The sequence below is a fragment of the Mesoplodon bidens genome (assembly GCF_964165515.1).
Source record: "Mesoplodon bidens genome assembly, contig: HAP1_SCAFFOLD_210, whole genome shotgun sequence".
NCBI lineage: Eukaryota > Metazoa > Chordata > Mammalia > Artiodactyla > Ziphiidae > Mesoplodon > Mesoplodon bidens.
The window spans coordinates 827232-845367 of NW_027671695.1; the positions used below are offsets into that span (position 1 = coordinate 827232).

The following is an 18136-nucleotide window of genomic DNA, read 5'->3' on the forward strand; positions in this document are numbered from 1 at the left end:
CAAAGTTGTGGTTCCCTTCACTTCGTTTCTTAAATCTCACTAAAGATGGCTCCTAGAAATGCACAGCAGAATCAGGATTCAGATGTTTTGGGTAATCTTCATAGGTCTAGATGACGGTTTTGAAGTTTAATGAAATTTGAGCATTTTACTGATACATAGATTATTTGTACAAATATAGAGTAGTGGCTGCATAAACTGTCCCAGAGAACAGACCATTTTCACAGCATTTCTGTTACGTTATGGAAAGAAAGCAGGTTTTTTTGGTTAGTATTGTTTTTGACTTTGGAATCATCAAAATGATAGTGCAGTTCTTTGACGTCTGAACACTCGTGCGTGACTGTTCAAGGGAGTAGCCTAGGAGCGCCCATGTCCCTGAGTGAAAACCTTGTCCATAGGACAGAGCTGCTGTGGGGGGTTCTGCTTGTGGAGACCTAGGAGGAGCCAGCTCTGCCCTGCATTCCTTGAATAGTTGCAGTATTTCAGAAACCTACTGATTTAACTTCCTGAAGGGCCTTAGCACGTGGTTAGTGAAAAGGGTTGTCGATAGGCCTCAACTTCACTGTCTCCTTTGGTGATTGATTAAAAACAGCAGAAATGAGAAAAATCCATTTGGGCTTTTCTTATTGTTGCAAAAATAATAGAGGCTTATTGAGAAGATTCAGAAAATAATTACAAAGTTAATTTTCTCAGCATGCCTTTCTAACCCTAGGGATAAGTACTATGAACAGTTTAGTGAGTATTTGAACAGTTTGTGGGCATGTGTGTGTTGACTTTTTTTCAGTCTGTGTTCATTGAGTGCCAGGCTAATTCAAGCACTGTTTTTAAGTTCTGGCGTCATGACAGTGACGAAAATTGACAAAAATCCCTGACCTCTGGCTTCCCTGGTGGCACAGTGGTTGAGAGTCCGCCTGCCGATGCAGGGGACACGGGTTCGTGTCCCAGTCCGGGAAGATCCCACAAGCCACGGAGCGGCTGAGCCATGACTGCTGAGGCTGCGTGTGCGGAGCCTGTGCTCCGCAGCGGGAGAGGCCACAACAGTGAGAGGCCCGCATACCACAAAGAGAAAAAAAATCCTCGCCCTCATGAAGCTGACATTCTAGTGGGTAACAGACAGTAAATAAGTTACTAGATTCAGAATGTCAGATGGCTATAGGGAATGTATAAATTTGTGTATATGTATGTAGGTTTTTTTTTTTTAATTTATGGCTGTGTTGGATCTTCGTTTCTGTGTGAGGGCTTTCTCTAGTTGTGGCAAGTGTGGGCCACTCCACATCACGGTGCGCGGGCCTTTCACTATCGCGGCCTCTCTTGTTGCGGAGCACAGGCTCCAGACGCGCAGGCTCAGTAATTGTGGCTCATGGGGCCAGCTGCTCCGTGGCATGTGGGATCTTCCCAGACCAGGGCTCGAACCCTTGGGTCCTGCATTGGCAGGCAGACTCTCAACCACTGTGCCACCAGGGAAGCCCTGTATGTAGGTTTTGACCTTGTTTAAAGGTGGAAGAATCAGTCTGTACCAAATTACCTTTTTTTCCAGTCAGTAAATAGATCAGGGATATATGTTCATGTCAAAACATAAAAATCTCCATCATTTTGTAGGATGGACTCAGTTTTTTTTTCTGGAAGTAGATGTGTTACCTCATATAAACCTCTTTCTTTTTTCACAGAGTGAAATAAATGAGGTTTTTTAGCTAACTTGAATAGATAAACTTTGGGGGGTATAGATGAAATTGCCAAATGTCTACTAAAAATATTCTCTTTAATTATACAAACCTATTTAATATCACATATGTAAATAATCACATATATAACTAATATAAATAAGAAGTAACGCCTGTTTTCTCCACTCTGATAGTTTGTGAAACAGGTTTATTAAAACTTTGCACATACATCTTCAACGCTCATATTGTCAACGTCACTCATAAAGATTGCATCATCCTAGTGGGTTTTCCAGAGCACATTTTTTGCTTCTAGATTATTTAAGACGTAATACTTTTTGAATCTTGATATGATGCTACCATTGAAAAGTATATCCCAAGGCACGACCGTGATAACATTAAGACAGTTTTCTTCGTTTGTCAATTAAGTCACTGTGTTTCAGATCACAGGTTTTGTAACCCTTTCTTGGATTTATGAAATCAACTTAGTTGCCTGTGTCCTCCACTAGAATGTAAGCTCTGTGACATTTGATCTTCACTGTAGACTGTCAGCACCCCAAATTTTAGCTGCTTGGTATATGATGGATGGATGAAGAAAGTGGTCTTTCAGAGGCTTATTTACAATGGCATTCATTATTTCTAGTTGTGATAGCATAGCCCAGAAATAATTGTTAAAATCTGGGTTACAGTTCTTTGCTGCTTTTATCATTGATTCTTTCAGGTGACCCCTGTTAGCACCTATAAAATAGCGACAGTTGTGGTCATTCACAAGATCACATCTCGTTCATAAGCAGTATGTGGGTTTTCTAAATAAGGGGAAAATACCTTAACTTTTGTAGTCAAGCTACATGGCTTTTCTAGGGCTGGAGTCGGAAATATCTTCTCTCTCTGAATCTTTGGTTGTTGGTAATACCTTGTACATTTGAGAGCTCAGTGATTGTTTTGTTTTTTTTTTTAATAGTGGGAAAAGTACACATGAATTCTTGCAGATTATTGTTTTGTTTTCCTCCTTTCAGAAGGCCCAGGAGTATGGCTATGACCAGTCGATGATGGCCCGCTTCTACAACCTTCTGGAAGAGAACGTGGAGCACAACGTGATTGGCAGGCTGCCTGTCTTACAGCTCACCATTCAGTACAGGATGCACCCAGACATATGTCTCTTCCCTTCTAATTACATTTATAACAGGAACTTGAAAACAAATAGGTGAGCTCTGTTCATTGCATGTTCACCTGTTTTATTTGTAGGTTTGGCTGCTTAGGAAGAATAGCTCTTTTGTTGTGCTTTTAGGTCTTGTTATTAAAAACACAAAGGTTTAATAATTTTAATTACAAAAGTCCTATTGATTGTAGCAAATGCAGATAAATGAAAAGAAAGGGATAAACCCAACCCCTATTGATACTACCCAGAAGTAATCACTGGTAACATTTTGTTATATCTACTTCCAGTCCTTGTACTATGCACATCTTTTTTTTTTACTTTTTCTCCTTTTTTTGGAGGAAAAAAGCACACCATGCTCTACATAGTATACTGTAGCATGCATTTTTCACTTACTGTATTATGAGTAACTTTCCAATCATGATTGTTATATTTTAATTTACATGGGTCATTCTCCCTAGTACTAGAATAGAAATGAAATTCACCTGCTACCTCTCACTAAAATATGTTATTTACAAGTATTTAATTTTATTTAAAAAGAAGGTCCTTCTTGTCCTCTTAACTTTCCCTTGCTCTCTTCCACAGAAAGAACAAATAGTAATAATAATTCTAAAACATTTTCTCTTGTAATTTGACTTGCATTCTAAATGGTGGCTGCTCTTTTGTAGAATGACAGAGACCATTCGGTGTTCATCTGACTGGCCATTTCAACCCTACCTCGTGTTTGATGTTGAAGATGGTTCAGAAAAGCGGGATAATGAGTAAGTTCTCCTTTTTCTTCAGTCCCCACTGATGGTCCCAGAATTTTTGTATTGTTTCTGTTCATATTTAAATTCAAAATACTTTCCATATAAATCTCTCTGCCTAGTGCCAGTGCACAATCATTTTCTTTTAGCTGGGTTGATAACTTCACCTTTTCAATCATAAATTACTGATGTCTTTATATATTTCAGTCTTGATTATTTTTTTCTTAACTGGGTAATGGGGGTTATGTTACCTAAAATGCGGTCAGCACTTCAGTAGATCCATGCTGAGATCCCAGCTGTGAGTAAAACAGACGTGGCCCCAGTGCAAGGCTGCTGTGGTCCAACAGGCGAGACAGACATTAACCAGGCCATCACCGTGGTGATTAATGGTTCCAGTTGGGTTAAGTATTGTGACGGATAAGTACAGATACAGTTGAATCAAGGTGTGAGGCAGAGGGTGGACAATACTTCCAGCATGTTGGATTGTGAATCAGGTGGTTTGTGAATGACAGCACAAAAGGAGCAGTGGTTGCTAATTAGCAAGCATCTCAGAGGAGCCGGGGCTTCTTGTGAGAGAATAAAGGAGGAGGAGCCCGGAGGCTGCATTTGTTAGCACAGATAGAAATGCCACCCCTGCATCATGACGTATGAAGAAATAGAAATTCCACCTCTGTGTCAAGAGAGAGCTGCAAAGCAAGTGGTGTCCTCCATGAGAATAAGATATTAGTTAATAGTGGTGGAAGGAGGGGCCCCTCAGTGAAGAAGTCAGAAATACGGAGCAGTTGGCTGGGGGGTTGCTATTCCAGAGGGACTGTGGAAGTTGTAGTGGGGTCTGTTGGAATGGAGCAGGGGATTGAGAGTTTACCGCATAAGTATTATGGAGATGGATGGTCACGGGAAGAGAGTTGGCCTGAGAGGTGACCAAATAAAGCTTTCAGGTATGGAAAAGAAAGCTAGCTGACTGGCTTGTCCGTATAGTAAGTCTTGAAATTAGAATAGTGAATATTTAAGGCTTTAAAGTGAGACAGATAAGGTAGCCTCGGGAATAAAGTTGCGCGTGCAGGGCATCCCCCAGTGTGCACACATGTTGCATTTGGTATGGTGATGAGGGAACGCATTGTAGTTCAGGAGATGAGTTGGGAGTGCAGGATGAGGCCAGCAAGGACAGAGGACGTGATCCTGCTGTAGGGCCCCGTGTTTGTTCATCTCTGGGAGCTGGGTCACATTTAGTCCGTGTGGCTGCCATCCTCTCGGTCATGTGGTGCATGATCTGCATGACCTGTGGTGGGGAATGCAGGAAGGTAGTACATCTGAAGCACTTTTCTCAGTGTGGGGAAGATAGTCAATCCTTAATGTTAGCTATTCATTAGTCATATCTTCATTATTATTATGAATACTTTCGTTCTCACTGTGGCTATCCCTGTTTTAATAAGTGAAGAAACTGGTGCCTTAACATCACGTAACTCGAACCACTTTTCTCTCCTACAACTTTGTGTTTCACTGGGCAGTTATTTTTATATTTATTCATATGTACAATATTAATGGTCATTATAACAGCCTCTTTGAATCACTGCTGACTGAATAAAGATGAAACCTACCTATGTACCCTTTACTGTAGTGGAAAACAAAGTGGAACTTAACTTAGCAATTGGGCTGCTATTAGTTTTGATGTGTTGTATTTTTTTGTTTTCATCTTATTTAGCTCATATGTAAATGTTCAAGAAATAAAACTGGTAATGGAAATAATTAAACTTATGAAAGACAGAAGAAGGGATGTTACTTTCCGAAACATTGGCATAATAACCCATTACAAGGCTCAGAAGACGATGATTCAGAAGGATTTGGACAAAGAGTTTGATAGAAAAGGGTGAGGCATCTCTATTTTTACAGAGATTTTGAGTTTTTCTGTTGAATTAAAAAGAAGAAAGAGGGGATAGAAGGAAAGAAGCAAAGGAAACTTAACTCTAGGGAGTGGTCTTAGACCCTGGTAGTATAGAACAAGGAGACTAGGACCCTGGCTCCATAGACTTGTGCTGGGAGGGAGTGTGGTTACACGTGTCGCCCCTGCAGATGGAGTGCCTCCTGCCAGTTCAAATGTCATCACCGTTACACTTGACAATGGAAGTGACTGAGAAATTCTTCAGGCCTTTACCTTTAGTTGGATGACTTGTTATCTGAATTCTAACTCTACTGAGAATCATGTATTCACATTTTCCCTTACAATAAATTATTTAACCCTTTTAGTGCCTTCATGTATAGGGTGAAGATCATGTTTTTGTCTCCTTTATACCTCAACAGTAAAATAAAAAAATTAAATATTAGAAATCCATTAACTCAAAAGTTTCTGCACCTAGAAGCACACAAAGTACCAAAATTGACTCTAGGAAAAGCCAGAAACTTTGGATAGACCTATTAAATGTAAAAAGAGTGAGTTAGTAATCACTTTCCAACAGAGAAAAACAGAGGATCAGGCTTCACAGGTGAATTCTGTCCAACATTAAGAATTAGCACCTGTCCTATGCAAATGCTTCCAAAAAATAGAAGGGAACACTTTCTAACTCATTTTATGGGGCCATTATTACCCTGATACCAAAGCCATGGAGACATCACCAGAAAAGAAAACTATGGACCAATATCCTTTATGAATATGGATGCAGAAGTTCTCAACAAAATAATGGCAGCTGAACTCAGCAGCATATTAAAAGGATTATTTACCACAGCCAAGTGGAATTTATCTCAGGAATGCAAGGTTGGTTCAACATATGAAAATCAGTCAGTGTGATATACCGTATTAAAGGGGGAAACCCCACATGATGGTGATCATCTGAATAAATGTGGAAAAGACATGTGACTGAATGCAGTAACCTTTCATGATAAAGATACTCAACAAACTAGGAAGAGAAGGGAACTTCCTCAACCTAATAAAGAGCATCTATGAAAAACCCACAGCTAACACATCATACTTGATGCTAAGATTGAAAGCTTTCCCCCTATGATGAGGAAGGATGCCACTCTCTACTCTCTCTACTTGCACTACTTCTGTGCAGCACTGTATTAGAAGTTCTATGCAGAGCAATTAAGCAAGAAAAGGAAATAAATGGCATCCATATTGGAAAAGAAGAAGTAAAAGTGTCTCTTAACAAATGGCATAATCTGGGACTTGCCTGGTGGTCCAGTGGTTAAGACACCATGCTTCCACCGCAGGGGGCATGGGTTTGATCCCTGGTCAGGGAACTAAGATCCTGCATGCTGTGTGGCCACAAAAAATCCAAAAACAAACAAACAAACAAAAAAACACACGCAAAAAGCTAACAACAATAACAACAAAAAACAAACGGCATACTCTTACATCTAGAAAAACCTAAAAAAATCTATGCAAACTACTGGTCCTTATAAACAAGTTCAGCAGAGTTGTAAGGTACAAGATCAGTATACAAAAATCAGTTGTATTTCTTTACACTCTAGAGAAGTCTGAAAAGGAAAATTTCTTAAAATTCCATTTACACTAGCATCATAAAGAACAAAATACTTCGGAGTAAATGTAACCAAAGAAGTGTGAGCTCATACACAGAAGGACAAAACGTTGTTGAAAGAATTTAAAGTACTAGATAAATGTAAAGACATTTCATGTCCATGGATCGGAAGACTTAATATTGTTAAGATGGCACCAATCCCCAGGTTGATCTACAGATTCATTGTTACCTCTGTCAAAATTCCAGCTACCTTCTTTTACAGAAATGGACAAGCTTATTCTAAAATTCACATGGAAGTGCAAGAGACCCTAAATAGCTTGACAGAGAACAGTGTTGGAGGGCTCACACTTCCCTCTTTCAAAATTTACTACAAAGCTATCAACACTGGTACTGTCATAAGGGTAGACATATATAGACCAATAGAATAGAAGTGAGATTCCAGAAATCAGTCCATACATTCATGGCCAGTTGATACTCAACAAGGGTGCCAAGCCTACTCATTGGGGAAATAATAGTTTTTCAACAAATGGTGCTGGAATAACTGGATATCCACCCGCAAAAGAATGAATTTAGACCCCTGTCTCACACTGTATAGAGTAATTAACTCAAAATGAATGAGTGCTCTGAGTCTAAGAGACAAAACTATAAAACTTACAAGGAAACAAAGGTAAATTTATATGACCTCAGATTAGGCAACAGATTCTTAGATATGATACCCAGGCACCAGTAACCAAAGGAGAAGTAAATTGGCCTTCATAAAAATTAAAAACTTATGTGTTTCAAAGGACACACTATCAAAAGAGTGAAAAGACAACACACAGAGTGGGAGAAAATACTTGCAAAATATTTATCTGACAAGTCATATCCAGCATATATAAAGAACTCATACAACTTAATAAAATGATAATCTAACTTTTTAAGCGGGCAACGGATGTGAAGAGCATTTCTCAAAAGAAGATAAACAGAAATCCAACAGGCACATGAAAAGCTGCTCCACATCATTTGTCATGAGGGAAATGCAGATCAAAACCACAGTGAGGAGATATCATTTCACACCCACCAAGATGACTATCATTACAAAAAAAAAAAAAAAAAAACAATAACAAGTTTTGGAAGGGATGTGGAGAAATTAGAATACTTACACATTGCTGATGAGAAACTGCAGAAAACAGTTTGGCAGTTCCTCCTAAAGTTGAACATAGAATTACCACGTGACCCAGCAATTCCACTCCTAGGTACATACCTGAAAGAATTGAGAAAGGGTTCACACAAAAGCTTGTACATGAATGTTCGTAGCAGCATTATTCATGATAGTCAAAAAGTGGAAACAACCCAAATGTCCCAAAATGGTACATAGGTAAGAAGTAAATTGTGTATCTGTACAAGCGAATAGTCAGTCGTGGAAGGAATGAAGTACTGTTACCAGTCTACGACACGGATGAACCTTGAAAACATTATGCTAGGTGAAGGAAGCCCAACACAAAAGGTCCCATATTTTATGATTCCATTTATATGAAATTTCCCATGTAGAAAAGTCCATAGAGACAGACAGTAGATTAGTGGTTGCCAGGGCCTGGGGAGGGGGAGATAGAGACTGATGGCTGATAGGCACAGGGCTTCTCTCCTGGGTGATGGACATGCTATGAAATTAGATAGCGGTGATGACTGCACACTGTAGTGAATGGACTCAACACCACCAAATGGTGTGCTTTAAAATGGTGAATTCTGTGTTATGTGAATTCTACTCCAGTTTTAAAAGATAGCACTACAAAAGTAAGAAATACTACTGTATAAATATGTATATTTAATAATTATCTTTTTTCAGCAAATATGTTTCTCTCTTCGTAAATAGGCCAGCAGAAGTAGATACCGTGGATGCCTTCCAGGGTCGTGAGAAAGACTGTATTATTGTTACATGTGTCAGAGCAAATGCCATGCAAGGCTCAATTGGGTGGGTAACTGTCATCATTGATTCTTTGCTTGTTTATGATCCAGAGTTAGATCTTTTTAATCACTGTTAGAGAATACCATCATTTGCTCTATTTTCTTATATAAAAAATTGAGTAATATCATGAAGGTTTCTTTTTTAAGTTGTGAAGTTGATCCACTGTTAGGTCTGCTTCTCTTGGTACCTTGTGTATTAACCCATGTCACAGTGTGAATCTGTTGTTTCACTTGATAAGAGTGAAACAGATTATTGAATCCAGTATATTTTGCAGGGGCATGCTCCTCTCCATGGTATGTGTCATAATTGATCTACTATCATATTTTTAGGATCTTTGAAGGCTTAAAAATCATACCATTAAAATTTCCAATATCTCATCCAAGTCAAAATAGGAAATCGACAGACAGATGCATCACTTTGAAGGAAAGCACTGGGCCTCTTGTTTGTTTGCTGTCCTTAATGGGAATTGCTTCTGTGTCGGATCCTGCACCACGAGCTTAAAGCAGGAGCCCAAGAAAAGCTGTCTGAAATGCCTGTGTCTCACCTACACTGACATGCCGAGTCTTTCTGAAGAAAGAAGTAACTCTTTTTTTTTTCCTTCTATTGCTTAGGTTTCTGGCAAGTTTGCAGAGATTGAATGTCACCATCACACGAGCCAAGTACAGCCTCTTCATCCTGGGACATTTGAGGACCCTGATGGTAGGTACATTCTAGAGGACCGGGGAACTCCAGAGTTTGCTCATGATGACTGATACCGGGTTGAGGTTTTGTTTTTATTTTTCATCAAAGTGGAAATGATTTTGAGGCTACAAACAATAATGAGCCTCTTCCCACTGGTTGTTTTGTCCTCCAGCAGCTTCTTCCTGGGAGCTTTTATAATGCCTAAACCGCTCACCCTTTCTTAGCCCAAGACCCAGGTATCCGTAGTGTACTCTCAAGATGAGCTTTAAAAAAATTGTATCTACATCGTAGAATTGTTAAGAAGACATGTAAACCCATATATGTAAAGTGCTAGAAGATTGGTTAGCACTTAGTAAACACTCAGTAAATGTGGCTATTAGCCTAGCTTAATGCCAGAGAGAGGGGGAATTTGCAGGAAAGTGCTTGGATCTTCATTTCTGTCTTGGCACTTAGAGCAGCACTGCTTGCTGTTTCCCTTGAGGGGTGAGTGGCATCAGAGCTCATCCATGCGTACAGATACTCCTGTAGAAGGAGGGGCAAGTTTACATGTGTAGTCGACAAATAGTAATAGTACAGCTTAATTTGGTGAACCACAGCTAGATAAAGCATGTATTTGCCTGCCTCATTAGGTGTAATAACTCAGTTTCTCTAATTTCTGTATTTAACAGAGTCATTGTTTTATCTCAGGAGAGGTGCCAACTCAGTAGGATTTTCCCCTGTTTTGGTTAGTTCCACCAGAGGGCACCCAAATACAGTCTTTCTCATTCAGCTCTTACCTAGATTTGTGGTCTTCAACCTTTGTTGTTTGTGTACCCCCTTGAAAGAATGTTTAAAAGCTGTGTATCCTCCGCTTTTAAGTTTATATTGAAAATGTTTCATCGTTAAGTGTTGATAAAGATTTTGTTTCTAATGTATTGTAAATATTTGACATTTTAAAAGAAAGCTATTAAAAATAAATCCATTATGCCACTCTTAAATATATCCAGTGGAATAGAGAGCAGTGCTATTCTTTCTGCTCTTTAAAATTGAATTGCCATTTATACTGTTTAGGATAAAATTCAGTGGGGGTAGTTTATATATTTTCATAATTAAAAGGCTTTCTGTTAATATGACTATTAGGCTTTTCTGCCACAAAAACTTTACATGTAAATTTGAAAATTTAAAGAATTGGTTTTCATAACGATTTGGGGAAACTGTGTGAAGGGTGTGTGGAACCTCTGGACTGTTTTGGTAACTTCCTATGAATGTATAGTTACCTCGAAGAGTTTTTTTAAAAAAATATATTTTTCCTGTGACCATAAGGATCTGAGTATTAACAAATGATATCTTGTCAGTTGAGTAACATATTAACAATTACTCTTTTCACACAGTTGAATTTTGATAATGTTCAAACCCGAAAAGTAAAATGTTTATAGAGTTGTGTCTCTTAGATGCCCTGATTGCAGGAGCCTTCATGGGCACCCCTCTGTTTACCACCCCCTCTATTTGACACCCAGGCGTGTTTACCTCCCCTAGCTGTGTGCCCTGTGGTCAGATTTGGGACAGGTGAGACTTGTGGTTGTGAAGGATGGAGTGGAAGGGCAGAAAAGCCCCAGGAGGACATAGGGAACTGGGGTTTGGAAGCTGAGGTTTGGAAATTGATTCCCAGAAAACGTGCTCACATCCCCCCGAGTAAGTCTCTGTGAGCCCCAGAGTCACCGTCACGCAGATTTGAAGACCACTGACGTCTAGCTGCAGTATAGACGTTATTATCTTCACTCTGGGAAGCCAGTGTGACAAAAAGAGACTGACAGAACAGAGTAGAAAAACTTCCACTTTATCATTTGGACTTCGCAATCCAACTTGCGTATTTGTCCTTGGGCTTCCCCCTTCCCGAGCCTCTTTTTTTTTTTTTTTTTTTTTTTTGGTTTTTCAGCCCAGTTTCCCTTATGGAGATAGAATCAGTGATTAAGGCACTCGGTTTCCTCTGAGAAATCAAGACTAATAGCCCCTTCTCAGAACTGTTTTTGTGATCTAGGGATTGGATTAAACAGCAAGTTTAGGTGCAGTAGAATTGGCAGAAATAGCAGCAAGGCCATCTGCTTTACATCTGCTTTCCAGCCACAGGGTAGGACTCTCAAGAGCTCTCCTGAGTCAGGGAGATCTGAGCCTGGTACTGCTTACATGCACCTTCCTGATGCATGCGGTCACCGTACCGTGCACTTGATTTACGTGACTTACTTTAAAAGGCCCTGTGAGGTCTGCATTGCCACCATAGTTTATCAAATCCAAGAAGCCAATAGTTATATAATGTGCGTCATTATTTTATGCTCCACTATTGAACTGTGACACTTTATTTTCACTTAGAATTTTTGTCTTATAGTGACTGAAAGAACTCTTTTAGACTTTAGACAGATTTTTTTGGGTTGGCCAGAAGGTTCATTTGTTTTTTTTTCTGTAGCATCTGAATGAACTTTTTGGCCAACCCAGTGTCATACCACTCTTGTTCATACCTAGGAAAAACAGCAAAATAGGTAGACTAAGATACCCCTGAAAGCATCTCACTCTCAGACTAACACTCTGGTCGTCCCCATTCACCATCCCATGTACCCTTGCTGACGCTCGAACCATTCCCTGTGCAGTCAGAGGCGTGTCATGAGAGGGCCCCACTGTGGTCCCGGGGTTTTTTCCAACTTCTGATCTCCATTCTCCAAGTTGTAGTGCTGGTACTTTCTTGTCTTATCAGAGGATGTCTGTGGAAAGATTTTTCAGGCAAGAGCCAGGACTCATTCTTTTTAGAAGTGGTTTGTTGACTAAAAGTCAAGAGGTTGTAGTCGCCCAGCCATGAATTCCTCCAGGATTACATACATGGAAACTGCTGTCTGGCCTAGAGGCACCCTAAAGTCAGAAATGGTAAAATGTGAAAATAAAGTGCATTTTATTTATTTTATTTTATTTCAACGCACATTTTAGAGTCATTTAAATAAAATACTATTCATACCTTACAGTGAGGAAACAGGCTCAGAGAGGTCAAGTGATTTGACCAAGGTCACACAGCAGGTCAGTACTATGTATGCAGCTTCACTGCTATACCCTTACCCACCTTCATGAATAGTGCAGGAGCCCCCATGAGGGGAGCTATCCTTTCCTTCTCTTTCCTTCAGTCTCTGTCTTTTTTTCCTCCCTCATACTCTCTCTTTCTTCTGTCTAAAGAGGCCCAAGTTCTGATGGTTGTAAAGAAGCAATTTATTGCTGAGGAAACTCTAAAAGGAAGAGAGGAGAGATGCGTGAGTTGGGTTTTTGTTTTGTTTTTCCGTTTAGATGTGCTTTTCATAATTTAAGCTCTTCTAGAAAAGAGACACAAGTGAGACGACATCTTTGGAATAGTTATCTCAGCAGATTAAGATGGTTTAGCCCTTGGGAGTTTGGGAAGCCTTTGGGAATTTGATGCAAACTGTGGTCCTCTTTCTAGAACAGTCAGCATGCACTCAAGAGTTAGAGCTTTCTGAAACCAAGCCTTCCTCTTCCAGAATGTTAGCCTTGGCCGGAGACAGGCAAGACTCTAGGGTCAGCAGTGTCAAAGGGAACTTGGTGGGATGACGGAGCCCTTCTGTGTCTGTGTTGTCCAGGATACTAACCCTAGTCACATGTGTCTGCTGAGCACTTGAAATGTGGCTGGTGCAACTGAGGAAATGAATTTTTAATTTTATTTAATTGAAGATTAAAGAGCTACATGAGGCTACCGGCAGTTGGTACAGATTTGCATGACAGCTAATTCACCACGTGGCCTGAGTATCAGTGGTAAAATGATGGAAGTACTTTCTTAGAGGTGGTTCCCAGTGTTCTGTTCTAGCAGCATGGCTTTATAGTTTTGTATTCGACCTTATTTTTCCTTTCAGCCTTGTCTGAAAAGTAATGGATTCTTGAGAATCTGTTCACGAAAGTATACTTACTATTTGTTCAGAAGTGAAAGCTGGAACCTCTGCTTCCCAAGCATATGAGTGTTTCTTTGGGATGTAATTTTCTTCCTTCTCTTTGTTTCAAGGAAAACCAGCATTGGAACCACCTGATTCAGGATGCGCAGAAGCGTGGTGCCATTATTAAGACTTGCAACAAAAACTATAGACACGATGCAATGAAGATTCTGAAACGCAGGCCCGTACTGCAGAGAAGTCTGACTCACCCTCCTGCTATCACCCCAGAGGTGTCCAGACCCCAGGGCAGAGTGCCCAGCAACAAGCTAGACAGTGAATTTGCCAAGATGTCTCTTGCTTCTTCCCTGTACCCCTCACCCTCTGAGTCCAAAGAAGCCACTGTCACTGTTACTGCAAAGGACCCTGAAAGGCCACCCCTTCAGGACTGGCTTCGGGACCCACGACTGCTTAGGAGGATGGGCTTGGGCTGTGAAGCCAAAGGGAAGTGCCTCTGTGAGCTGCAGCCCTCGAGCCCCCAGTATCCTGGAGCAACGCCTCCCTCTGGAGAGCCAGGCTCCCCCGGAAGTCACCAGGATGTGACCAGTATCAGGCAGCAGGCCCCCGCCAAGGGAGCTGCTGTGAACAACCACAGACCTCACATGCAGTGTGATCCTCCAGCTGCTAGTACCAATACTTCCACGAGTGAGAGAAGATGTGCCCAGGAAGGGGAGGCACTCAGCCACAGGAGGGAGACCAGGGCCTTCACCAAGGGGGATCAGGAGAGGCGTGGCTCTCTGAGCCACCACACAAAGAGGAACTCAGGCTGGGACGAGAGGGGACTGGAGGAGGAGGACAGTAGCTTGAAGAAGAGGAAGCTTTTGTAGTGGAGCCAAATGAGACTGTCAGCCACAAGCATTACTGCACATTTCAGATGACCAGCTAGTAGGACTGTCCAGATAAGATTATTTTTTTTTCCTTAAAGGGGTTTGTGTGCTGTTGGAAAACAGAAAATGTATCCTAACACATGGGCCTCTTGGTCATCTTCAGTACATTTTGTCAGTTGCAAAAGCTTTCAGAAGGCATTTGTGTATCAGTAATAATGTCCTCGAAGTCGAAGACTTAAAATGTTGATCTCTTGTTCTTCTGTAGGAAAGGTCAGACTGGAGGATTTTAAGAGGATGCTGTAAAAGTTGGAATGTATATTTGTATAGCAAATAACAGAATCCTCTTAAAATTTAATCTGGTAGACAGCTTTTCTTTCCCCTGCTTAAAATGTTAATCATTTTCAACGGAACCAACCTTATATTTAAAAAAAAAAAAGATGGGAGCAGGGCAGTTCCTTTCAGAGATTGTTGTAGCAAACAGACGTTTTTAACAGCCCAGGTGGCCTGAGAGAAGTGAGTCAATGCGTTGGGTCAGAGTCCTGTTAAACCAACTGGAGTGTCCTGGGCAAGACCCTGGGAAGCAGAGCTCTGTTAGGTGAAGTTCCACTCCTGCACCTTTTTAGACGAGGCACCTTGGCACAGGATGTTACATTTCTGTGATGAGTTTGTCTGCCCATTGTAGTCAGCACGTAGTTCTCTAGCTAAAATTCTCATTCTTCGTGAGATAGAAGAATGTGAAATGAAAGAATAATTCTTGAAATGTCATTCAGATCCCCCCAGCATATTGTGAATTTCCTGCAACTGGTGGGTTACAAATCCAGTGGTTGCCAAGTATTGGAGCAGTGCTGGGGTGGCTTGTGGAAGCCTGGGGATCACCAAGAGAATCCAACTCATGAAAATCTGGATGTTTAACATCTTCCCAAGGGATACTGGTCACCAGGCAGCTTGAGAACCAGTTAGGGCAGACCAGATACAATATTTTAGGCAGGAGAGAAACATCCTCTAAAAAGCGAAGGATGGGAGAGGAGTGCAAATGCTTGGGAGTTGAGAACAGGGAGAGAGTTGACAGATTGCCTGTCATCTTTGGAAACCATCGTAAGTTGACACAAATACACCGCTGTGGTGGAAGATCTGGTTAGAGGGGTTGTGCTTCTGTGAAAGGAGGTGGCCATGGTGGGTGGTGATTTGAGAGACTTGATGGAGGGCAGGGCTGCCTAATGTCAAAGTCCAGTTTTCCAAGCGCACACACACTGATGTTGAGGTATCACAGACTGAGAATCTGTGTTAGTAACAGTTGACCATTGTTTGAACTAGCGGTTTGTAGTGAATGCTTTGCAGCCCTAGTTAATTTGGGGGAGAAAGCATGCATTCCTGAAGACGAATGTGCACCATTTGAAACTTTTTCAGTCATCTGCTTTTTAAGCAAAAAGGGCTTTGTGTTCATCAGGAATTCTACTGAAGCAGGTTATTAAGAGCTTTCAAAAAAAAACATTTGGTTGCCAAAGGTTTAAGCATGCTACTTCTTTGTTACCCTTGTCCCTCCCTCTGGTTTCCAGACCTCTGCTGATGGGATTGAACACTCCTGTCACTCGGGGAGCACGTGCTCTGTCCCCACAGTTAGCCCCTGCTCCCTGTTGACAGAGGCGGGCTGAGCCCCACTCTGGGTAGGGGCTTCGTAAGCTTCCTGCCTGGCCTTTGGCAAGAAAGCTCATTGTTTCTTTAAGTTTACTTTCCTGCTATCTTGGTAAAATGCTTCATTTAGCAGACACTTGTAGTGACAATGTAGAGAATCTAAAACCTGTAAGCTTAGAGAAGAGGCATGCTGGAAAGAGCTTGGGTCAGGAACTTCTCCCACTCCGCTCACACAACACGTGAAGTAAGTGCTCCCCACCGTACGTACTTTGCTGCCCCACCCAAACGATGTTATTTCCAGTTAAGTTTGGTGCCTGTTCTCACACGTTGTGTTCACTTTTGGTCCACCTTCCACCTGGTCTGGCAACGTGAGAATTAGTGCATCATCTCTGGTAATGAGCAAGCCTGTGTCCTGACAGCCTCTCCCAGCAGGAAACAGTCATACCTGACATTGCATTGGAATCGATTGGTGGTTCCTGTTGATGTATGTATTTGCATGAAGCATTTCATATGTACAGTGTGGCCTTTCCTGATGTGGCTGTCATAGCAGTGTTGTTGATTGGTGGTTAACCTTACTGCAGGTGAAAAATGCAGCTGTTAGTTTCGTCCTTGCCCTGGCGTTAAAGAAAGTGGCCTTCTTTCAGTCTTAGTTCTTTGAACATGCATATATTGTACTTAAAAATTTGTTTTGCTTCTTTGTATATAATTTGCTTTGGATTTACTATGCATAGTTTATTGAGTTTTTGTTTTCATGTATTATCAGGAGGAAATTTGATAAGTACATGTGATTAACCTCCTGTAAATGAGTTTTACAACAAAATTGTACTAAACTATTTTCTAAAGTTAGTTGTACAGATTGATAATTTTTTTGCTGTAGTTTTGATTTGTTCTATGCTCTGAATTCCTAGCTGGGATTTGGCAAGCAATAGCCCTGTTGTCTTTGTTAAAACCTGAACATTAAGGGAAAATGGCAGAATTAAAAGTGGAAACAAGAAAACTGACGTGGTTTAGGAGTTATGTGTTTTTGAATGAAGGTTCAAGGTACTTCCCAGATACTCCATTTAGTCTGCCATTAGATTTATTTTATGCCACAATTATCTGGTGGGGATTTGTTTTATTCAGGTTTCTCATCCAGTCCACAACCCCAGCTCTCCTTGCTTCTCAGCTGTTCTTGGAATCTTACCCGTAAGGTTGCAGGGTGCACTGTGGCTAGTTGTGGTGTCAGTTACACGTTGACGTTTGGTCCAGAAACGCACGCTCACCTCCAGGCTAAGATTGGGGAGCGGGTGAGAGAGGAGGGATGGATGAACAGTGACCCACGAAAGGAGCTCCCGGGGCGCCAATGGGGGCGCAGGGAATAGATGGCCAAGTTGGGGGTCACCACTGCTGGTTACAAAAGTACAACTCGTGTTATAAAAGCAGTGGCTTCAGGGGGTGCAGTCAGATGTGCTGTGCTCCGCCAGGACATGGGCACCATCAGCTTCGCTGTGCCTCCCACTCATTCCGGATGGAGGCACCAACCACCCACGAGCGTAAAGTGACATACGTGTTCTGGGGCGAGATCAGCTTGCCAAGTGACCTGATGGGAGGTGAGCGCTCTGCGATGGCCATTTTATTTGTGGAATTTGTTACTGCAGCAGCTGGAGCAGTGATTTTTAAAGTCCCTCCTGACCAACACGCGCTGTCACCACCATCTCCTGGGGTTCACCATTTATTTTTTGAGGAATAAATAATTCAGGGAGGAAACTAAAATTTAGCTTCAGCTTAAATAGAATTCCCAATGTTCTGCAGCACCGTGAAGGCTGGTTCTGTACACAGGGGATCCCTCCATGACTCTGAAAGGAACTGAGTTATCGTCACCCTGTCCTGCTGTACAGAAGGCATTTGCCAAGTCAAATGGCATAAATGGTGTCTGCAGTTGGAAGGTGCTCGGAACCACAGGAGCTGCCTTTGTGCTCTCTTTGTTAGAGCTTGGGCCCAGCCGTGCTGGTGGACACTGTTGCCTTTGGTCTAAGGAGTATTGCTGCAAATCAAATTGTTAGTAGTTTTCAGCCTGGGAGGTGCACTTTGG

At 41.4% G+C, this 18136-nt stretch overlaps 1 protein-coding gene across 1 annotated transcript in view; it reads left to right on the top strand.

Moving 5' to 3' along the window:
• The window catches only part of LOC308611145 (putative helicase senataxin), a 61570-nt gene extending 47073 nt beyond the window's left edge, over positions 1–14497 (top strand). The window contains exons 19-24 of the mRNA XM_081260040.1: positions 2672–2859; positions 3480–3572; positions 5260–5424; positions 8883–8981; positions 9587–9674; positions 13681–14497. Coding sequence (XP_081116166.1) covers positions 2672–2859; positions 3480–3572; positions 5260–5424; positions 8883–8981; positions 9587–9674; positions 13681–14433 — 1386 coding nt within the window. The 3' untranslated portion in view covers positions 14434–14497. The remainder of the gene's footprint in view (positions 1–2671; positions 2860–3479; positions 3573–5259; positions 5425–8882; positions 8982–9586; positions 9675–13680) is intronic.
• Positions 14498–18136: the final 3639 nt, after the last annotated feature.